General features: G+C 44.4%; 1 protein-coding gene across 3 annotated transcripts in view; it reads right to left on the minus strand.

Annotated features, from left to right (window-relative positions):
- Nucleotides 1-24,210, minus strand: part of STX5 (syntaxin 5) — a 29,039-nt gene that overhangs the window by 4,296 nt on the left and 533 nt on the right. Inside the window, exons 2-10 of one of the 3 annotated variants that reach the window (XM_081238589.1) lie at nucleotides 23,673-23,764; nucleotides 22,377-22,447; nucleotides 22,156-22,211; nucleotides 21,967-22,037; nucleotides 18,070-18,186; nucleotides 17,935-17,991; nucleotides 17,685-17,766; nucleotides 17,111-17,217; nucleotides 16,820-16,941 (exon numbers count right to left, since the gene is read on the minus strand). In XM_081238589.1, coding sequence (XP_081094715.1) covers nucleotides 16,820-16,941; nucleotides 17,111-17,217; nucleotides 17,685-17,766; nucleotides 17,935-17,991; nucleotides 18,070-18,186; nucleotides 21,967-22,037; nucleotides 22,156-22,211; nucleotides 22,377-22,447; nucleotides 23,673-23,735 — 746 coding nt within the window. In that variant the 5' untranslated portion in view covers nucleotides 23,736-23,764. Of the gene's footprint in view, nucleotides 1-16,819; nucleotides 16,942-17,110; nucleotides 17,218-17,684; nucleotides 17,767-17,934; nucleotides 17,992-18,069; nucleotides 18,187-21,966; nucleotides 22,038-22,155; nucleotides 22,212-22,376; nucleotides 22,448-23,672; nucleotides 23,917-24,210 lie in introns of all 3 variants that reach the window. The other 2 variants (XM_081238588.1, XM_081238587.1) reach the window with 2 other exon arrangements.

Genomic DNA, 24,210 nt, shown 5'->3' on the forward strand with positions numbered 1-24,210 from the left:
AGCCTGCACACCACAACGAAGAGTAGCCTCCGCTCGCCACAACTAGAGAAAGCCCGCACGCAGCAACAAAGACCCAACGCAGCCAAAAAAATAAATAATCATAATAATAATAATAAATAAATTCTTTAAAAAACACATATGCATTGGGGAAAGAACACAAAGCTTTTATTGATACAAATCTGTTTCTTTGAATCTATAATATTCTAATATTCAAAATACACTGTAGGGCTTCCCTGGTGGCACAGTGGTTAAGAACCCGCCTGCCAATACAGGGGACACGGGTTCGAGCCCTGGTCCAGGAAGATCACACATGCCGCGGAGCAACTAAGCCATGCGCCACAACTACTGAACCTGCGCTCTAGACCCCACAAGCCACAACCACTGAGCCCGCATGCCACAGCTACTGAAGCCCACACACCTACAGCCCGTGCTCCACAACAAGAGAAGCCACCACAATGAGAAGCCCACGAACCACAACGAAGAGTAGCCCCCGCTCGCAGCAACTAGAGCGCACACAGCAACAAAGACCCAATGCAACCAAAAAAACAAAAACAAAAACAAAAACATTGTAGCCTGAGGAGCTCCAGTGTTTATGGCCTAACTCAGCAATTCAACTGAATTCCCTAGGTCTCAGTTGAACCAGATAAGAATCAGTCAATTCTCCTGGTTCTAGGATCAAGACTGCTGTCTTCACAGTACCGTTAAATTGCCCAATTAAATATGTGAGGCTGCTTAATGCATTGGTGTTGGGAAATCTGCTTTATACAAATGCAGGTGTTCACGCAGTTTCACTTGATCAACAACCAAGAGTACAAGCGCTCTGCTTGCTCGGTGCTGTGGGGAATAAAGAACATCCAGGCCTGGACATTGCCTGAAGGCATCAGAGCAAGTGGGCGGGAATGTATGAACCTGTGGATTCCTCAAAACTCCCACACCTCCTCTCCTCGATTCTCTCCACTAATGGCCTTTCTTCTTACCGAACTGAGAACATGGAAGTAGTCTGAAGAATGGGGCAAGGTAAAAAAAACAGGTTCCTGGCCTCACACTTGGAGATTCTGATTCCACAGATGTGAGTGCAGTGGACTGCCAGGAACCTTCATTTTTTTTTTTTTTCCAGGAGAAAAAATATTTTTAAATTAGGTATAGCTGATTTAAGATACTATAGTAGGGCTTCCCTGGTGGCGCAGTGGTTGGGAGTCTGCCTGCTAATGCAGGGGACACGGGTTCGAGCCCTGGTCTGGGAGGATCCCACATGCCGCGGAGCAACTAGGCCCGTGAGCCACAACTACTGAGCCTGCGCGTCTGGAGCCTGTGCTCCTGCAGTAAGAGAGGCCGCGATAGTGAGAGGCCTGCGCACCGCGATGAGGAGTGGCCCCCACTTGCCACAACTAGAGAAAGCCCTCGCACAGAAACGAAGACCCAACACAGCAAAAATAAATAAATAAATTAATAAACTCCTACCAACAACATCTTCTTAAAAAAAAAAAAAAGATACTATAGTAATTTCAGGTATAAAACATGGTGATTCAAAATTTTTATAGATTATACTCCATTTAAAGTTATTATAGGGCTTCCCTGGTGGTGCAGTGGTTGGGAGCCCGCCTGCCGATGCAGGGTACACAGGTTCGTGCCCCGGTCCGGGAGGATCCCGCGTGCCGCGGAGCGGCTGGGCCCGTGAGCCGTGGCCGCTGGGCCTGTGCGTCCGGAGCCTGTGCTCCCCAGTGGGAGAGGCCACAGCGGTGAGAGGCCCGCGGACCGCAAAAAAAAAAAAAAAAAAAAAAGTTATTATAAAACGTTGGCTGTATCCCCTGTGCTGTAAAATATTTACATTCTTGTAGCTTATTTATTTTATATAAAGTTTTTATCTCTTAAACCCCTCACCCTATCTTGCCCCTCTCCCTTCCCTCTCCCCATCAGTAACCACTAGTTTGTTCCCTATATCTGTGAATTTGTTTCTGTTTTGTTACATTCATTCATTTTTTTCTTTCCACTTTTTTAATTGACATATTGTTGATTTACAATATTGTTTTAGATGTACAACATAGTGATTCACAATTTTTAAAAGTTATACTCCAATTACAGTTATAAAATATTGGCTATATTGTCTGAACTGTACAATATATCCTGGTAGCTTATTTTATACACAGTAGTCTGTACCTCTTAATCCCCCACCCGCATGTTGCCCCTCCCCCTTCACTCTCCCCACTGGCAACCAGTAGTTTGTTCTTTGTATCTGAGTCTATCTCTTTTTTGTCATATTCAGTAGTTTGTCTTATTTTTTAGATTCCACATATAAGTGATATTATACAATATCTGTCTTTGACTTATTTCACTAAGCATAATACACTCCAAGCCTATTCATTGTTGCAAGAGTTGCTGCAGATGGCAAGAGTTCATTCTTTTTATGGCTCAGCAGTATTCCATTGTATACATATCCACCATCTTCCTTATCCATTCACCTGTTGATGGACACCTAGGACGTTTCCATATCTTGGCTATTCTACTATTCTAAATAGTGATGCTGTGAACATTGGGGTGAATGTATCTTTTCAAATTAGTGTTTTCATTTTCTTTGGATATATACCCAGGAGTGAAGTGGAACTGCTGGACCATATGGTCGTTCTAATATTTTTACTTTTTTGAGGAAACTCCATACTGTTTCCCACAGTGGCTGCACCAATTTACATTCCCACCAACAGTGCACAAGGGTTCCCTTTTCTCCATAGCCTTACCACCATTTGTTATTTGTGGTCTTTTTGATGATAGCCAGTCTGACAGGTGTGAGATGATATCTTATTGTGGTTTTGACTTGCATGTCTCTAATGATTAACAATGTGGAGCAGCTTTTCATGTGCCTGTTGGCCATCTGTATGTCTTCTTTGGAAAATGTCTATTCAGGTCTTCTGCCTTTTTTTTTTTTTTTTGGCCGTGCTGTTCGGCTTACAGGATCCCAGTTCCCTGACCAGGGATCGAACCTGTGCCTCCTGAATTGGGAGCACAGAGTCTTAACCACTGGACCTCCAGGGAAGTCCCTCTACTCACTTTTTTTTTTTTTTTTTCTTTTTGCGGTATGCGGGCCTCTCACTGTTGTGGCCTCTCCCGTTGCGGAGCACAGGCTCCGGACGCGCAGGCCCAGCGGCCATGGCTCACGGGCCCAGCCGCTCCGCGGCATATGGGATCCTCCCAGACCGGGGCACGAACCCGTATCCCCTGCATCGGCAGGCGGACTCTCAACCACTGCGCCACCAGGGAGGCCCCTCTACTCACTTTTTGATCGGGTTGTTTGATTTTTTCATGTTGAGTTGTATGAGCTATTTATACATTTTGTAAATTAACCCATCAGTCGTATCATTTGCAAATATCTTCTATTTTGGTAAGCTATCTTTTTGTCGATGGTTTCCTTTGCTCTGCAACCTTGATTTGGTCCCATTTGTTTATTTTTGGTTTTGTGTCCTTTGCTTTAGGAGATGGATGCAAAAATATTGCTATGATTTATGTCAAAGAGTGTTCTGCCTCTGTTTTCTTCTAGGAATTTTATGGTTTCTGGTCTCACATTTAGGGTCTTTAATCCACTTTTACTTTTTTTTTTTTTTTTTAATGCACCGTGTGGCTTGTGGGATCTTAGTTCCCTGACCCGGGCCCCTGGCAGTGGAAGCGCAGAGTCCTAACCACTGGACCGCCAGGGAATTCCCACACTTTGAGTTTACTTTTGTATATGGTGTGAGAAAATGCTCCAAATTCATTCTTTCACATGTAACTGTCTGGTTTGCCCAGCACCACTTACTGAAGAGACTGTCTCTTCCCCACTGCATATTGATGCTTCCTGTGTCATAGATTAATTGACCATAAGTGCATGGGTTTATTTCTGGGCTTTCTATTCTGTTTCATTGATGTCTCTGTTTCTGTTTCAGTACCATAGTGTTTTGATTACTGTAGCTTTGGTACAGTCTGAAGACAGGGAGCATGACAACTCAAGCTCTGTTCATCTTTCTCAAAATTGTTTTGGATATTGCAAGTCTTTTGTGTCTCCACAAAAGACTAAATGCCATTACTTCACAGGTGAATTATATCAAACATTTAGAGAAGAGCTAACACCCATCCTTCTCAAACTCATCCAAAAAACTGCAGAGGAAGGAACACTCCCAAACTCATTCTATGAGGCCACCATCACCCTGATACCAAAACCAGACAAAGATACTACAAAAAAAGAAAATTACACACCAATATCACTCATGAATATAGATGCAAAAATGCTCAACAAAATGCTAGCAAGTAGAATCCAACAACACATTAAAAGGATCATACACCATGATCAAGTGGGATTTATCCCAGGGATGCAAGGATTCTTCAATACACGCAAATCAATCAATGTGATACACCATATTAACAAACTGAAGAATAAAAACCATATGATCATCTCAATAGATGCAGAAAAAGCTTCTGACAAAATTCAACACCCATTTATGATAAAAACTCTCCAGAAAGTGGGCATAGAGGGAACCTACCTCAACATAATAAAGGCCATATACGACAAACCCACAGCAAACATCATTCTCAATGGTGAAAAACTGAAAGCATTTCCTCTAAGATCAGGAACAAGACAAGGATGTCCACTCTCACCACTATTATTCAACATAGTTTTGGAAGTCCTAGTCACGGCAATCAGAGAAGAAAAAGAAATAAAAGGAACACAAATTGGAAAAGAAGAAATAAAACTGTCACTGTTTGCAGATGACATGATACTATACATAGAGAATCCTAAAGATGCCACCAGAAAACTACTAGAGCTAATCAATGAATTTAGTAAAGTTTCAGGATACAAAATTAATGCACAGAAATCTCTTGCATTCCTATACACTAATGATGAAAAATCTGAAAGAGAAATTAAGGAAACACTCCCGTTTACCACTGCAAGAAAAAGAATAAAATACCTAGGAATAAACCTACCTACGGAGACAAAAGACCTGTAGGCAGAAAACTATAAGACACTGATGAAAGAAATTAAAGATGATACCAACAGATGGAGAGATATGCCACGTTCTTGGATTGGAAGAATCAATATTGTGAAAATGACTATACTACCCAAAGCAACCTACAGATTCAGTGCAATCCCTATCAAATTACCAATGGCATTTTTTACGGAACTAGAACAAAAAATCTTAAAATTTGTATGGAGACACAAAAGACCCCAAATAGCCAAAGCAGTCTTGAGGGAAAAAAACGGAGCTGGAGGAATGAGACTCCCTGACTTCAGACTATACTACAAAGCTACAGTAATCAAGACAATATGGGGGCTTCCCTGGTGGCACAGTGGTTGAGAGTCCGCCTGCCGATGCAGGGGATGCGGGTTCGTGCCCTGGTCTGGGAAGATCCCACATGCCACGGAGCAGCTAGGCCCGTGAGCCATGGCCGCTGAGCCTGCATGTCCGGAGCCTGTGCTCTGCAACGGGAGAGGCCACAACAGTGAGAGGCCCATGTACCGCAAAAAAAAAAAGGAAAAAAAAGAAAAAAAAAAGACAATATGGTACTGGCACAAAAACAGAAACATAGATCAATGGAACAAGACAGAAAGCCCAGAGATAAACCCACACACCTATGGTCAACTAATCTATGACAAAGGAGGCACGGATATACAATGGAGAAAAGACAGTCTCTTTAGTAAGGGTGCTGGGAAAACTGGACAGCTACATATAAAAGAATGAAATTGGAACACTCCCTAACACCATACTCAAAGTGGATTAGAGAGCTAAATGTAAAACTGGACATTATAAAACTCTTAGAGGAAAACATAGGAAGAACACTCTTTGACATAAAGCACAGCAAGATCTTTTTTGATCCACCTCCTAGAGTAATGGAAATAAAAATAAAAATAAACAAATGGGACCTAATGAAATTTCAAAGCTTTCGCACAGCAAAGGAAACCATAAACAAGACGAAAAGAGAACACTCAGAATGGGGAAAATATTTGCAAACGAATCAATGGACAAAGGATTATCTCCAAAATGTATCAACAGCTCATGCAGCTCAACATTAAAAAAACAAACAACCCAATCCAAAAATGGGCAGAGGCCTACATAGACATTTCTCCAAAGAAGACATACAGATGGCCAAGAAGCACATGAAAAGCTGCTTAACATCACTAATTATTACAGAAAGGCAAATCAAAACTACAATGAGGTATCACCTCACACCAGTTAGAATGGGCATCATCAGAAAATCTACAAACAACAAATGCTGGAGAGGGTGTGGAGAAAAGGGAACCCTCTTGCACTGCTGGTGGGAATGTAAATTGATACAGCCACTATGGAGAACAGTATGGAGGTTCCTTAAAAAACTAAAAACAGAATTACCATATGATCCAGCAATCCCACTACTGGGCCTATACCCAGAGAAAACCATAATTCAAAAAGACACATGCACCCCAATGTTCATTGCAGCACTATTTACAATAGCCAGGTCATGGAAGCAACCTAAATGTCCACCGACAGACGAATGGATAAAGAAGATGTGGTACACATATACAGTGGAATATTACTCGGCCATAAAAAGGAACAAAACTGGGTCTTTTGTTGAGACGTGGATGGATCTAGAGACTGGCATACAGAGTGAAGTAAGTCAGAAAGAGAAAAACAAATATCGTATATTAACGCGTATATGTGGAACCTAGAAAAATGGTACAGATGAACCAGTTTGCAGGGCAGAAATTGAGACACAGATGTAGAGAACAAACGTATGGACACCAAGGGGGGAAAACGGCGGGGGGGTGGGAGGGGGGGTGATGAATTGGGAGATTGGGATTGACATGTATACACTGATGTGTATAAAATTGACGACTAATAAGAACATGCTGTATAAAAAAATAAAATTCAAAAAACAAAAGACTAGGGCTTCCCTGGTGGCGCAGTGGTTGAGAGTCCGCCTGCCAATGCAGGGGACACAGGTTCGTGCCCCAGTCTGGGAAGATCCCACATGCTGCAGAGCGGTTGGGCCCGTGAGCCATGGCCGCTGAGCCTTTGTGTCCGGAGCCTGTGCTCCACAACGGGAGAGGCCACAACAGTAAGAGGCCCGTGTACCACAAAAAAAAAAAGACTAAATGCCATTAGTATTTTGATAGGGATTGCACTGAATCTGTAGATTGCCTTGGGTACTATAGTCATTTTAATAATATTAATTCTTCAAATCCAAGAACATGGAATATTGTTCCATCTGTTTGTGTCCTCTTCAATTTCTTTCATCAGTGTCTTATAGTCTTCGAAGTACAGGTCTTTTACTGCCTTAGATTTATTCCTTTTCTTTTTGATGCGACTGTAAATGAGTTTCCTTAATTTCTCTTTCTGATAGTTTGTTGTTGGTGTATAGAAATTCAACAGATTTCTGTGTATTAATTTTGTATCCTGCAACTTTACTGAATTTATTGATGACCTCTAGTAGCTTTTTGGTGGCATCTTCAGGGTTTCCTATGTAACATGTCGCTTGCAGTGACAGTTTTACTTCTTCCTTTACAATCTGGATTCCTTTCTTTTTCTTCTGATTGCTGTGGATACAACTTCCAATACTATGCTGAATAAAAGTGGTGAGAGTGGGTGTCCTTGTTCCTGATCTCGAGGATATGCTTTCAGCTTTCCACTGCTGAGTATGATGTTAGCTGTGGGCTTATCATATATGGCCTTTATTATGTTGAGGCATGTTCCGCCCACTTTGTGAAGAGTTTTTATCATAAATGGATGTTGAATTTTGTCAAAAGCTTTATCTGCACCTATTGAAATGATCTATAATTTTTATTCTTCAATTTGTTAATGTGGTATATCACACTGATTTGTGGATTGAAACATCCTTGCATCCCTGGAATAAGCTCCCAGTTGATCATGGTGTGTATTTTTAATGTATTGGTGCATTCAGTCTGCTAATATTTTGTTGAGGATTTTTGTTATCTATGTTCATCAGTGATACTGGCCTGTAATTTTATTTTTTGTGATATCTTTGGTTTGGTATCAGGGTGATGCTGGCTTCATAGAATGAGTTTAGGATCACTCCTTCCTCTGCAATTTTTTTGAATAGTTTGGGAAGGATAGGTGTTAACTCTTCTCTAAACATTTGGTAGAATTCACCTGTGAAGTGATCTGGTCCTGGACTTTTGTTGGAAGTTTTTTTAAATTACTGATTCACTACCGGTAATTGGTCTGTTCATATTTTCTATTTCTTCCTAATTCATCTTGGGAGATTATACGTTTCTAGGAATTTGTTCTCTGCTTCTGGGTTGTCCATTTTATTGGCATATAGTTTTCATAGAAATCTCCTTTGATCCTTTATATTTCTGTAGTATCAGTTGTAACTTCTCCTTTTTCTGATTTTATCGCCTTAGGCCCTCTCTCTTTTCTTCTTCTTTTTTTTTTTTTGCGGTACGTGGGCCTCTCACTGCCGTGGCCTCTCGTGCCGCGGAGCACAGGCTCCGGACGTGCAGGCTCAGCAGCCATGGCTCATGGGCCCAGCCACTCTGCGGCATGTGGGATCTTCCCGGACTGGGGCACGAACCCATGTCCCCTGCATCGGCAAGCAGACTCTGAACCGCTGCGCCACCAGGGAAGCCCTCTCTTTTCTTCTTGATAAGTTTGGCTAAAGGTTTATCAATCTTGTTTATCTCTTCTTACTTTCATTGATCTTTTCAATTTTTTTTAGTCTCTATTTCATTTATTTCTGCCCTAATCTTTATTACTTCTTTCCTCTACTAACTTTGGGTTTGTTTGTTCTTCGTTTTCTAGTTCCTTTAGGTGTAAGGGTAGGTTGTTTGAGATTCTTATTTCCTGAGGTAGGCTTCTATTGCTATAAACTTCCCTCTTAGAACTGCCATTGCTGCATCCACAGATTTTGGATTATTGTTTTCATTTGGTCTCCAGATAATTTTTATTTCTTTTTTCATTTCTTCAGTGATCCATTGGTTGTTTAGCAGCATATTGTTCAGCCTCCACTTGTTAGTTTTTTTTGCAGTTTTCTTCTTGTATTTGATTTCTACTCATAGCACTGTGGCTGGAAAAGATGCTTGATATGATTTCAATTTTCTTAAATTTACTAACACTTGGTTTGTGGCCTAGCATGTAATATATCCTGGAGAATGTTCCAAATGCACTTGAAAAGAATTTGTATTCTGCTGCTTTTGGAGGAATGTTCTCCATATAAACCCATTTGGTCTAATGTGTCACTTAAGGCCAGTGTTTCCTTATTGACTTCTTGTCTGATGTGTCCATTAATATAAGTGAAATATTAAGGTTCCCTACTATTATTGTGTTAGTGTCAATTTCTTCCTTTATGTCTGTTAATATTTTCTTTATATATTCAGGTGTTCCTATGTCTGGATGCATGTATGTTTACAATTGTTATATCTTCTTACTGGATTGATCCCTTGATCATTATGTAATGTCCTTCTTTGTCTCTCGTTACAGTCTTTGTTTTAAAGTCTGTTTTGTATGATATAAGTATTGCTACCCAGGTTTCTTTCGATTTCCATCTGCATGGAACACCTTTTTCCATCCCCTCACTTTCAGTCTGTGTGTGTGTCTTTAGATCTGAAGTGAGTCATATATAGGCAGCATATATATGGGTCTTGTTTTTGTATCCATTCAGGCACTCTATGTCTTTTGATTGGGGCACTTAGTCCATTTACATTTAAAGTAATTATTGATAGGTATGTACTTATTGCCATTTCGTTAGTTGTTTGGGGGTTGTTTTTGTAGTTCTTTTTGTTCCTTTCTTCTTTTGTTCTCTTCCCTTATGATGTGATAACTATCTTTGGTGTTATGTTTGAATTCTTTTCTCTTTTTTGTATATCTATTATAGATTTTTGGTTTATTGTTACCATGAGGTTTATATATAGCAATCTATATATATATATATATGTGGTTATTTTAAGTTGCTGATCTCTTAAGTTCAAATGTATTTTTACTCCCCTCCCACCCCGTTAGTTTTTGACATCATATTTTACAACTTTTTGTTTTGTGTACCCCTTACTTACTTATTGTAGATATGGGTGATTTTACTGTCTTTTTTTGTGTGTGTGTGGTACGCGGGCCTCTCACTGCTGTGGCTTCTCCTGCTGCAGAGCACAGGCTCCAGATGTGCAGGCCCAGTGGCCATGGCCCACAGGCCAGCCGCTCCGTGGCATGTGGGATCTTCCCGGACCAGGTCACGAACCCGTGTCCCCTGCATTGGCAGGCGGACCCTCAACCACTGCGCCACCAGGGAAGCCTTTTCTAGTGTATTTTTCATTTCAGTTATTTTCATCCGTTTGGTTCTTCCCTACATCTTCTATCTTCTCTCTGTTAATCTTCTTGCTATGTTCATCCATTCTTCTCCCAAGTTCCTTGATCATCTTTATGATCATGACCTTCAACTCTTTATCAGGTAGTTTGCCTATCTCCACTTCACTTAGTTCTTCTTCTGGGGTCTTAACTTGCTCCTTTGATTGGAACATGCTCCTCTGTTGCTTCATTTTGCCCAATTTGCTGTTTTTATTTCTGTGTACCTGGTAGGTTCGTTATGTTTCCTGACCTTAGAGAAATGGCCTTTCGTAGGAGATGTCCTATGCATCCCAGCAGTTCACTTCCCTCTGGTCACCACAGCTATATGCTCTAGGGCTGCCCCATATTGTGTGGGCCCTTCTGCTGTGGTGGGGCTGACTAGGCGTAGGTGGCCCAGTAGGTGTGGTGGCCCCTGGTCTGGTTAGTTGCCAGGCTCTGCCTTGTGCAGTGGCTGCCAGCCACTGGTTGGCAAGATCTTCATTTTTTATAAGCTCTATAGGGGGTTCCTATGAACATCCAGGTTTGGCAACCAATGGTTAAAAGGATGTTTGTTTATTTATTCAACTACTAGGTGCTGAGTCCCAGGCATTTACACAGTGCCATGAGTTCAGCTGTCTTGGTCCCTCCCCCCAGCATCTGCTTTCCCAGCTCTCACCAGCTCGTCTCAAAGCCAAGTCCTCTACTTATCCACTGGATCCCACTTCCTCTCACGTTCTCAAGGACATAACTTTAAGATTCTTCCCCCTGCCTGCTATATTATCAAGTTTTATTTCTCTGCTGGATCATTCCCATTAGAATACAAACATATGGGGCTTCCCTGGTGGCACAGTAGTTGAGAATCTGCCTGCCAATGCTGGGGACATGGGTTCAATCCCTAGTCTGGGAAGATTCCACGTGCCGCGGAGCAACTAAGCCCGTGTGCCACAACTACTGAGCCGGTGCTCTACAGCCTGTGTGCCACAGCTACTTAGCCGCATATCACAACTACTGAAGCCCATGCACCTAGAGCCCGTGCTCCGCAACGAGAAGCCACCGCAATGAGAAGCCTGCACACCACAACGAAGAGTAGCCTCTGCTCACCGCAACTAGAGAAAGCCCGTGCACAGCAACGAAGACCCAATGCGGCCAAAAATAAATAAATTTATTTAAAAAAAAAAGAATACAAACATACTTTTATTTTCTCCCATTCTTTAAAAAAACAAAACAAAAACCTCTTGTCTTCCACTGGACAAATTGGGAACAATCTGAACATTGAAAATAATCACTATCCTAACTAATTGTAATATAAAACATAAATAAAAACCTTAAGCCCATAATGATACTCAAAAACAGAAAGAATTAAAACAAAACAAAAAACCTCCTTGGTCACTACTATGGCACCTACTCCATAACTATTTACTCTGGAAATACAGGAAAATAATTAAGGTTTATCCAGCCTGATTAAGATGAACTTCAGCTCATGCAGTTAATAAAGGAAAGCTCTTCTTTACAGAAAAAACACACCCAAATTAGATTAATTGATTCAGACCAGACAAGCATCATAACTGGCTACTAGAAGCATTAGGTTAAAGGTTTTTTGGGAAGAGGGTATCCCATAAATCACTTGCTGACTGCAAAGAAGAAAATGTACTTTTAAAAGGAGAGATTAAAAAATAATTAATAAATAAATAAATAAATAAATAAATAAATAAATAAATAAATAAAAGGAGAGATTATCTGTTACCACCTTAATCAAGTGATCAAATTTGTTCTAGATAATATAGGGTCAATCTGACATTAAATGCCTCCTAATGAGATGTAATTTGTTGAGATATATATACATCTCAACAAAATAAATATATAGTTATAGTTGATTTTTTTTGGGCTGTGCCACGTGGCTTGTGGGATTTTAGTTCTCCAACGAGGGATCAAACCCAGGCCCTTGGCAGTGAAAGTGCTGAGTCCTAACCACTGGACCACCAGGGAATTCCTATAGTTGATTATATATATGCATACATATATATTCCTAGAAGAAGAAAACAGAAAGAGGCAGAAAAAAAATCTTGAAGAAATAATGGTCAAATATTCCCTCAACTTCGTGAAAGACATAAATTTACATATTCAAGAAGCTCAGAGAACCCCAAGCAGCATAAATTCAAAGAAGGGGCTTCCCTGGTGGCGCAGTGGTTAAGAATACTCCTGTCAAGCAGGGGACACGGGTTCGAGCCCTGGACCAGGAAGATCCTACATGCCGTGGAACAACTAAGCCCGTGTGCCACAACTACTGAGCCTGAGCTCTAGAGCCCGCAAGCCACAACTACTAAAGCCTGTGCTCATAGAGCCCCTGCTCCACAACAAGAGAAGCCAGGACAATGAGAAGCCTGCACACCGCAACGAAGAGTAGCCTGCACTCGCCACAACTAGAGAAAGCCCGCACACAGCAACAAAGACACAACACAGCCCCAAATAAGTAAGTAAATAAATAAATAAATTCAAAGGAGACCACATCTAAGTACATAAACCATCAACTGTGAAAATCCAAATATAAGAAAAGAAGTGTTAAAAAGCAGCCAGGGACTCCCCTGGTGGCGCAGTGGTTAAGAATCCGCCTGCCAACGCAGGGGACATGGGTTTGAGCCCTGGTCCAGGAAGATCCCACATGCTGCAGAGCAACTAAGCCTGTGCACCACAGCTACTGAGCCTGCACTCTAGAGTCCACGAGCCACAACTACTGAAGCCCATGTGCCTAGAGCCCATGCTATGCAACAACAGAAGCCACCACAGTGAGAAGCTGGCACACCACAGCGAAGAGCAACCCCTGTTCGCCACAACTAGAGAAAGCCTGCGCGGCAACGAAGACCCAGCGCAGCCAAAAATAAATAAATAAATTTATTTTTTTAAAAAAAAGAAAAGTAAAAGAGGGCTTCCCAGGTGGCGCAGCAGTAAAGAATCCGCCTGCCAATGCAGGGCACACAGGTTTGAGCCCTGGTCCAGGAAGATCCCACATGCTGCGGAGCAACTAAGCCCATGCACCACAACTATTGAGCCTGCGCTCTAGAGCCCACAAGCCACAACTTATGAAGCCCATGTGCCACAACTACTGAAGCCTGCACGCCTAGAGCCCATGCTCTACAACAAGAGAAGCCACTGCAATGAGAAGCCCGTGCACTGCAACAAAGAGTAGCCCCTGCTCTCAGCAACTAGAGAAAACCTGTGTGCAGCAGTGAAGACCCAATGCAGCCAAAAGTTAAATAAATGAATAAATAAATTTATTTTTAAAAAAAGTAAAAGAATTTGTCATCAGCAGAACTGCACTACAAAAAGTACTAAGGAAAAATTTCCAGGTTAAAGGGAAGTGATGGAAACTGGATATTCGGGAAGAAATGAAGAGCACTGGAAACAGTAAATATACGAGTAAGTATAAAAGACCATTTTTTCCTCTTAATTTCTGTAAGATAAAAATTATATGATTATATTGTGGAGTTTATAAAGTATGTAGATGCAACAAATATGACAACTATAGCATAAAAGATGGAGGAGAGGGTTGCAAAGTTTTCACATTTTATATGAAGCTGACTGTGAAAAGTTAATGATGCATATTGTAATCCCTAGAGCAACCACTGGAAAAAAAAAAAGCAATTACATATAGCTAAAATAACAACAGACAAATTCAAATGGAATTAAAAAAAATTTTTCAACTGTTCAAAAGACAGGAAAGAAGGAAGAGAGGAACAAAAAACAGAGGGGTAAAACAGAAAAAAAAAAAGTAAAATGGTAGACCTAAATCCAACCTTAGCAAAAATTATTAACTATTAATGAACTAAACACTCCAATTAAATTCTCAGCTCTCATCTTGCCTAGCCTATAAGCAAAATTTGTCACAGCTGATTATTCTTTCCCTGAATCATTTTCTTCTCCTGGCTCCTAGGACACCACATTCATTTATTTTTCTTCCTACCTCACAAGCTGTGCTCCTGTTCAGTGCCCTGCCTCAGAACTGAGAACTGAGTCCAGAAATAGCCCTGGGACTCAGTGCTTGATCCTCCTCTTTCTTAGAACTCCCTTGGCCTAGTTTCAAAGTCCAATTCTGCCCACTCTTGGCCCAGACCTGTCTCCTCAACTCCTTATATCTACTGGCGTGTTCACTATCTCCACCCAGGTGTCTAACAAACAACTGTCCACCTCGTCGGACATGTCCAACACAACTTATTTTGCCCTAAATCTACTCTACCCTGAGTAACCAGCCCTATTTCAAGTGAAGAGCATGAATCCCTTTGATTGCTCACATCAAAAGCCTGGAGTTATCATAAACTCCTCTTTTTCTCTCACACCCTGCATTCAGTTCATCAAGTAATTGATCCTATTGGTTCTACCTCCAAAATACATCCAGAGTGCAACTACTACTCATACAACCTTGGTCCCGGCTACCATCACCTCTTGCCTAGATTACTGAACAGGCCTCTGCATCCATCTCCCTGCTTCTATCCTAGGTCTTTACAATCTGTTCTGAGTACAGCAACCAAATGATTCTTTTAAAATAGAAGTCAGAGGGAATTCCCTAGCAGTTCAGTGGTTAGGACTTGGCGCTTTCACTGCGGTGGCCTGGTTCAATCCCTGGTCAAGGAACTAAGATCCCACAAGCCACGCAGTGCGGCCCCAAAAATAAATAAAACAGAAGTCAGATAGTATAACCGTTCATCAAAACCCTGCAGTGGCTCCCCATGTCACTCAGAGTAAAGGCTAAATCCTCACACTGGCTTTATTTTTATTGATTGATTGATTGATTGATTGATTGATTGATTGCGGTACGCGGGCCTCTCACTGTTGTGGCCTCTCCCGTTGCAGAGCACAGGCTCCGGACGCGCAGGCTCAGCGGCCATGGCGCACGGGCCCAGCCGCTCCGCGGCATGTGGGATCCTCCCGGACCGGGGCACCAACCCGTGTGCCCTGCATTGGCAGGCAGATTCTTAACCACTGCGCCACCAGGGAAGCCCCTCTCACACTGGCTTTAAAAGGCCCCACATGATCTGGTCTCCATTTCCCCTCTAACCTCACCCGGTACTACTCTCCTTCTCACCTGTCCCCAGATGCAGTGGCTTCTTTGCTGTCCTTTAACTCATCAGACATATTCTTGCCTGAAGGCCTTTACACTCGTTCTTCCCTCTGCCTGGTACTCTTCTCCATATATCCACATGGCAAACTCCCTTACCTTCCCCTTGCTTGGATAGACGCCGTCTTCTTAATAGGGCCTCTCTTAATAACCATCCTAGAACTCCTGGTTAGTTTACCCTACTCTACTTTTATTTATGGATTTATCACTGGGCAAAAACATATACTGGACCACTTACTTATTATGTATATTTTAACTTATCTGTCTCCCCTACTGCAATGTATATTCCACAAGGGGAGGGTTCTTTGTCTCTTTCATTCTCGACTGTATCTCCATAACTGAATGAATGAACGCTAAGTGCCAAAGAGGAGGAGATAAAATGCCTCGTGCAGTAGCAGGGGGCACCAGGGGAGCAAAGAGGCCTTCCCGTGCGTGGGCTCTGCCTACCTCCCTCCAGTCTTATCCTGTACCTTTCTCTTCCTGTTCATTGCTTTCCAGCTGCACTGGCCTTCTTGATTCTTTTTTTTTAGTTTTTTAAAAAATTAATTTATTTATTTGGTTGTGTTGGGTCTTCCTTGCTGCAGGCTTTCTCTAGTTGCATTGAGCAGGGGCTATTCTTCGTTGCAGTGCGCAGGATTCTCATTGCAGTGGTTTCTGTTGTTATGGAGCTCGGGCTTTAGGCGCATGGGCTTCAGTAGTTGTGGCTCGCGGGCTCTAGAGCGCAGGCTCAGTAGTTGTGGTGCACGTGCTTAATTGCTCCGCGGCCTGTGGGATCTTCCTGGACCAGGGATCGAACCCGTGTCCCCTGCATTGGCAGGCGGATTCTTAACCACTGTGCCACCAGGGAAGTCCCTTGATTCTTTAATACAGCAAGACTGTCCCATCATAGGGCCTTTGCTCTAGCTGTCCACACTGCCTAGACAACTCTTACCCTCTCCTTTGAACGGTTGGATCCCTCTTCTTTGCATGGTTGGATCCTTCTTGTAGTTCACGTCTCTGCTTAAATATCAAGTCTTCAGAGCAGGCTTCCCTGCCACCCAATCTGATATACCTCCTCCATGACTTTCTGAACACCTCATCCTACTTTAATTCTCAGTATAGCCCTTATCAGTACCTGAAAATTTCTTCTCAATTCTTTTTAACAGTTGTCCTCACCCACACTATTAAATTCCATACTACAAAGTAAGCTCCACAAAATAGACTTAACTGTGCTATTCATCACTATATCCCCAGCATCTACGACAGTGCTTGACAAGGAACAGGTGCTCAGTTAACACTTATTGAGTGGATGGAGGCAGGTGAACTTGACCCTATGGGTGGACAGGATTCACTCTTCTCTTCCAAAGGGCATCAAGCTGTCCCTGGGGACCTTTAGGATGCCAATCCACAGGGAAGAGAAGGCTCCTGTTTTTGAAGTTAAGGGGAGAAAGAATCTCACCTCTGAATGGTTTCTTCCTGTTCCTTAACCATGTGTGCCAACTGCTGGAAGATGGAGCCCAGCTCAACAATTGTGGACTCAATATTCTGCATGGTGTCTGCCCGGCTCTGGATGTAGGAATCCTTCAGAGGAGAGACAGCATACATGAGCACTGGGAGCTTCTGCAGGGGAGGGCCTGCCTCTTCAGGACCCTCCAGTTTGCCATTCCACCCATGGCACATTCCAAACACTTGCTTGTGACCACAGAGGAAAACAGAGGAGCAACTCCTCCGAAGCTCAGAGCGTGGATACCTGCTCATCAATGAGCTGCAGTTGCTGGCTGGTCCTAGAGTCCATCATGTCAATGGCCACGTCCCCCGAGGCTCGAGACTCTGCCCCCAAAACCACAGCACCGCCCCCTGGGGGAAGAAAGAAGACATGGCACTTCTTAGTGGTTAAAAGGTTCAAAGCCCACATGCTCTGGATTTGAATCCCAGCTCTGGCACTTACTAGCCTTGTGACCCTGGACAAGTCATTTAACCTGAGCCTCAGTTTCCTCACCTGTAAAATGGGGGATAATAATAGTTGCTTTCTCAAAAGGTGGTTGTGAAAATTAAATGACAGAATGGGAATACAACGAGTAAGTGCAAAAAAAATTAGAAACTGTCATTCTTCTGAACATGATTGAGTTCACCCCCAACACTGAGAATGCTGGAGACTAGGTGTGGATCATAAGTCCCAGCAATCAGGTCTGACCTCTGAGAGACAAAGCCTAGCAACCTCCTTGGCCCTCCATTCTCCTACCCAACCCCTGCCTTTGGAAGATACCAGAACCAGAGTAACTAAGCCTTATCCCTCAGGGCTCCCTGTATTGCCTGTGACTTACCTAGGTGGTTGGGGGCAAGGGGCAGGGCTGACACGGGTGCCTGGGAGAACTGCTCCCGCCGGCTCCTCTGCTGCTTCAGGTTCTAGGGTTGGGGAAGAAATGCAAAGGTCCTGAGGCCGCTGGAAAGTGGGCACATTGAAGAGATTCCTCCTGTGACCCTGTTGCCCTTGCCCTTCCACTTGTCCCCTTCCCACTTCCCTCTGGGGCCCTCACCCCTGATTCCTATCCCTCCTACACAGATTCTTCTCACCTCTGTCCTCACTTCTAAAACTGATTTGAAGTCATTGGACATGGAGGCCAGTTTTGACTGAAAGAAAAGGAGAGAAGGTCAGCCAGAGAAGACAACGCCTTCCTCCCTTCTGCCTCCCCCTCTCCCGGGTCCCACCTGCAGGGAGACCACGATGGTGTTGGAATGGGTTTGCAGGTGCCGGCCGCTCTGGCTGCCCTTGGCTCTCACGAAATCTTGAAGCTGGGCGATTTGTTTGTTAAGGCTATTGATGTCCTGGTGAAAGAGCCAACAGAAAAACTGAGTATCAACCATGGGGTCCTCAGCCAGCATCTCTCCCACATGGACATCTCTGGCAGGGATGGCAGGGTGGACATGACTAGCAGGGGTGATGGTATCTTGGACAGACCAGAAGGGCCTGCTGGGATAGTCCAAGCTCTGGAGTTTGCTCAGGCTCAGTGCCTGCGGGGTAGAGCCAGAAAGAGGTGAAATATGGCCCCGTCCATTCGTAAAGACCTGAGGTGTTTACTCCCTCCACCCTGCTGTCCTACCCCCACTGTGAGGCCATGCTCGTGGCCATAGAACCCTTCAAAAGGCCAAAATCTCAGACCCAGAGCATGCTGAGCAACAAAGCATCTGTGCTGTACTCAGGAGACGGGAAGAGTCAAAGGCACCATGGCTTCCCAGAAGCATCAACGAAATGCTTTTTATATACAGAATTCGTTTTAAAAATTACTATTGCAGAAGAGTGAAAGATGTGACTTGTCTAACATTATACACGATGAATTAGTAGCACAGCCAGGCTTTCTACACCAGGCCAATGGATTATCTGCTTCCCAATCCTGCCTGCCAAGGGGCTCGTGAGACAAGGGAGATGAAGGAGGCGGCTGGGAGTGGCAGAGAAAGCTTGCCACTCCAGGACAGCAAAGTCCAGGGAAGGACCAGAAAAAGAAGAGGAGGAGGAAGAGGTCAAAAATAGTGAGCTCAAGATACAGGCTAGGAAAAAAACTAGATTAGGGACTTCCCGGGTGGCACAGTGGTTAAGAATCCACCTGCCAATGCAGGGGATGCGGGTTCGAGCCCTGGTCCGGAAGAACCCACGTGCCGCGGAGCAACTAAGCCCGTGAGCCTCAACTACTGAGCCTGCGCTCTAGAGCCCTCGAGCCACAACTACTGAGCCCACATGCCACAACTACTGAAGCCCACGCTCCTAGAGCCCGTGCTCTACAACAAGAGAAGCCACCGCAATGAGAAGCCCACACACTGCAACGAAGAGTAGCCCCCGCTCGCCGCAATTAGAGAAAGCCCGCGCGCAGCAACAAAGACCCAACGCAGCCAAAATATAAATAAATAAATAAAAGTCTTTAAAAACCCAAAAAACTAGATTAGGCAACTTCTAGAGTCCCTCCAATAGCACCCCAGTTAGTAGCCCTCCAATCAGTATCCTAGCCCCAAAGATTCTCGAGAGACCCCTGGACGATTTCTGCTGCTGACTGCTCTGTCCCTTTGGAGTTAATGGAGCCTGCTCACAGCCATGTGTCCAAAACTGCATTCCAGGCTTTTCCCCCATAAAATATCCTCCCCCAATAGCTTAGAAAATGGCACCACTCCCCACTTAGTTGCCCAAGCTAGAAGCTTCTAAGTCACATACTGACATCTCCTTAACCCAACCTATATGCCACAGCACAACCATAACCTACACTGAGCGTTTACTACATACTCAGCACTTTATGAACAGAACAGCAGTCTCGGGTTTGATTACTGTGCGCACTTACTGTGCTAAGCAGCTTATGACTTTCTCTTAACATAGAAAACAACTCTTAATTTCCCCCCCAGAGCTATTCCCCCTTCCTTCTTTGCCACTTTGGTAAATGGCACCACCGCTCACCAGGTGCTCAAACAAAAACCTTAAGAAGTCATCTTCAATTCCTCTCTCTTCCCTTAAGCCACAAGGAACCCACAAAGAACCCAGCTGATTCCAACATATACTCTGAATGTGTCCACTCATCTCCTTCTCTAACAAAGCCACCCTAGTCCAAACTGTCCTCTCTCTAAAAATTGCCCAGAGCCTCCTAAGTGATCTTCCTTTTAGAATTTGCCCCCTACAATCCACTTTCTACACAACAACCAGAGTGATCTTCTAAACCAAAAACAGTGTACGTCATTCCCCTGCTTCAAAATCTTCCAAGGGCTTCCCACTAAATTTAGTACACAATCCAAATTCCTTACCTGGCTTACACGGGCCATGTGGTCTCGCCCCCCTCACTCCTCTGACCTCACCCCCCCACAGGCCTCCTTCTCACTGGCTGTGCTGCAGCCATACTGGCCTGTTTCACAACCTTCCCCATCAAGGTTGCCCAGGCCTCGGGGCCTTTCCCTTTGCTATTCCCACTTCCTGGAATGTGCCCCCGTCAGATCTTTGGATGACCAACTTTCTCCTTACCATTCAGGTCTCCATGTCCCTTCCTCAACCAAACCATCCTAGATCACCCGATGTAAAGTAGGCCCCTACCCTGAGGAACTCGCTCACATCATTTCTTTAATAGGATGTGCCACTACCTGAAACTGTCTTTTCTGTTTGCTTGTATAGTGTCTAGTTCACCCATTCAGCAAGGAAGTTCCCAAGGGCAGGGACCGCATTTGTCTCGTTCACCGCTGAATCCCCAGAACCAGGCAGCCAAAGTCACTCAATAATGTGAGTGACTGAAAAAATAAACTAATAAATCCTCATAACAACCCTGTGAGGTGGGTACTGTTATTATCCCCTTTTTATTTATAAGGGAACTGAAGCTCAGAGTAGTTAGGTAGCTAACCCAAGGTCACACCATAATTGGTGAGCCTGGGATTTGAAGCCTGTCTAAATCCAGTCAGTGGTTCTTAAATGCCTACGCAATAATGCCCCAGTAATTAACGGAACCCTCTCTTTTCTACTCAGCACAGCATCTCCTGAATGTGTCTGCCCTTTGGCCTCTGCCATAATCATCTTCATACTGGAGGACTGCACAAGCCTCCCCCTTAGCCTCTCTGACCGTTCATGCTCCAGGGTGTTCCTTTTTCCCCCATGGTCATTCAATTTCTCATTTTATTCTTATTACATTGTTCCAGGAAAGAAACAAATAACACTGCTAGAACTGCTATACTAGGGTCTTGCAGACAGAACTGGAATCCAGGTTCTAATCGTCTTTGCAGCCCACACACTTCAGAGTGATTCCACACTCCTCAGCAAGCCCCCATGGCGATCTTCACAGACAGCTACCAGTCTACCTTTTCAGCCTCATTTGCTGCCGATCACTCATTCGATCAACAAATACTGAGTACCTAATACATGCCAGACACTGTTACAGGCATTTAGGATACATCCATGAACAAACAGAAAGAAAAATCTCTGCTCTTATGGCATTAGCACTTTTTTTTTCTTTTTTTGAGGAAGATGAGGTAAGTGGGAGGAAACAAACAATAAACAGTTAATTATAGAGACCATTAGAATGTAACAAGTGCTATAAAAAAGAAAACAGAGCAAGATAAGGGAGATCAGAGTTGGGTGCTGGGGTATTAAACAGCATGGTGACAGTAGGCCTCCCTGAGCAGGTGATATCTGAGCAAAAACTTGAACTTTCCCTTTTATAAGACATGCCTCTGCACACACTGTTTCCTTTGTCTGGCACATTCTTCCACTGCTTCTCCACAAGCCTTGAAACCAGCTCAGATGTCACATCCTCAATAAAATCTTTCCCAGTGTTCCCAGACTATCTCATTCATCTTTTTCATAAGATCTTTTCTGTACCATTTGCCTCCTATTCATCGTAAGTGTGAGTTTATGGGGCTGGATACCTCTTCTAGACAATAAGCCCTTGAAGGCAGGTATCTTGCCTCGTAATGTTTGTGTGGCAAGTGCCCAGCACAGTGCTTTGTACACAGTAGATGATCACTGACCCAGTGGATGAGTGGGATGTTTGGGGCTGGCTCTAGAAACTTTTCTCTGAGACCTTAGAGCAAGGAAAATGATGGAAGTGATCCAATTGAAATGCTGGGCTCTCCCGATTGCTAGTCACTCACCTGTTTGATAATATAAGTTAGCTCCTCAATTTCCACTGCTTTATCATCAAAGAGGGACTTGCGCTTTGCCACTGCAGAGACAAACAAGAAGCCACGAAAGGTGAGGTCGAAGACCAGGCTCAGAGAGTATGGTTCCTCCGCCCTCCCGGGTTCACTGCCCCAGTTCTGAAAGGCCCCGAGAACACTCACAGATTGTCAGCTTCTCCAGCTTGGCAAATGTGTTGCTGAGGTCTTTCCCAATGCGCCTGCAAACGAGCATTAATGGGAACACTGTGGGAAGGGAAGGAGAGGGCCTTTCCCACATTAGCACCAGCACAACCAATCCCAGTCCTCACGGCGAAGGTCCCCACAGGCAAGGCTACCTCTCCTCAGACACTGGTCATCCCATCACATAACTTCTCTCAACTCACTTGGCCATGAGGGTGAATTCACTGCGCTGCCGGACAGCACGCAGAGTTGGCTTGTTTGTCTGGATTCCATTCTGAAAAGCAACGTCAAGAGGTAAAACTTTAGTTTTCCCTCCCCAGTTCCAGCTTTCACTGTTCCTCAGGTGTGTCTACTAAACCCAGCTTCTAACACTAGTGGCATCCTCCACCAGACGGTCCATACAGGTAGACCTGGGTTCAAATCTAGGTGCCACCTCTTACTACATGGGGGGTTTGGGGCAAGTTGCTTAAACCATTCTGAATCTCTACTTCCTCTTCTGTAAAATGAAGACAATCCACACACCTCTTGTTCTTGCTAGGATTAAAAAACCTAAGGGTTGGGGCTTCCCTGGTGGCGCAGTGGTTGAGAGTCCGCCTGCCGATGCAGGGGACACGGGTTCGTGCCCCGGTCCGGGAAGATCCCACATGCCGCGGAGCGGCTGGGCCCGTGAGCCATGGCCGCTGAGCCTGCGCGTCCGGAGCCTGTGCTCCGCAACGGGAGAGGCCACAACAGTGAGAGGCCCGCGTGCCGCAAAAAAACAAACAAACAAAAAAAAAAAACCTAAGGGTTGTAAATTATTTTAGCCAAATACCAGGTCCATTCTAAGCACTAAATAAATGGCAACTAGTATTACCATTCTATTCCTCCAATCCGGGAATCAGAGAGAATAAATGTAAAACTCTTGGAGATTGTACAGAAGAGCAGCTAACAAGAGCTGACCAGTAAAAATATTTTAAATTACATTTATTCAGGTTCTACTTGGATTCAGAAAGTCTGGACCAAAACAAATCTAATTTTTAAAAAAGCACTCCAAAGTGCTTTTGATTAAAACTACTTATTTAGAAACCTTCCTTCATTTTACAGATACAAAACCTGAGATCCAACTAGATTAACTTCTGTGTTGTCACAGAGCAAACTTGGTAAAATTATACTGGAACTAGAATTCAAAGTGCTTGTCTCTGAGCTAAAAGCTCTTTCGAGAACCTGTTCCTTGTCCAAACCAAATATACTTGCAGTCACCTCTTGCCCTGAGATATTCCTTCCAGAACAGCAACGCTAAACTCCTGGTTTAAAAAAAAAAAAAAAAGCCTAGATCCTTGCCTCTACATTAGCTAGCCCACCTCTTCTCTGTTGCTTGGTAGATCCTACCACCCTCCCCAAGCTGGACCAGTTCTCCATCGGGCTCCCCCCAAGAATTACTTCAGCCAACGGTGCTGGAGCACCGACTCTCCCAGGTCTGAGTATGAGTCACTCTTGCCTTTCCCACTCCAGGTCCTTACCTGACGGCTCTGCAGGGACTTGCAGGCAGACAGGAACTCCTGGGTCCGATCCCGGCAGGACATGGTGTCGGGATGGGGAGGGACCAGGGTCACTGGGGGGGGCAGAGGGGCGATGTCGCTGCTGCTACTGCCAGCAGTTGCAGGGGACAGGACCTGTGTCTTTGAGAGACCCAGGTAGACACCCTGATCCGTGTTCTTAGACCCGTAGCGTTTCCGCGGGATCATTGAGACGCATAACCTTGGACTGTGGTGGAGGGGAGAGTGTCATTCCCCAGGCAGCCTCCTTCCCCACAAATCCCCCCCAACCAGCAGATCCTCGGGGTCCCTTTGCACTTGGCACGGACTTCCGCGCCCGAAGCCACACGCAGATCCTGGGGCCGACCCGCAGCGGGTAGGACCCCGCTTCTTCTCTGTCCCAAGCCGTCCCGTTCCTCAGACTCCTCTTCCAACTTGGTTCTGGCGGCCAGAGCGCGGGCCGGGGCCCTGAAGTAGAGGCAGGGCCAGAGCCAGGTCCTGTGGCTCCGAAGCTCCAGCCCGG

This window comes from Mesoplodon bidens (assembly GCF_964165515.1).
Source record: "Mesoplodon bidens genome assembly, chromosome: 7".
NCBI lineage: Eukaryota > Metazoa > Chordata > Mammalia > Artiodactyla > Ziphiidae > Mesoplodon > Mesoplodon bidens.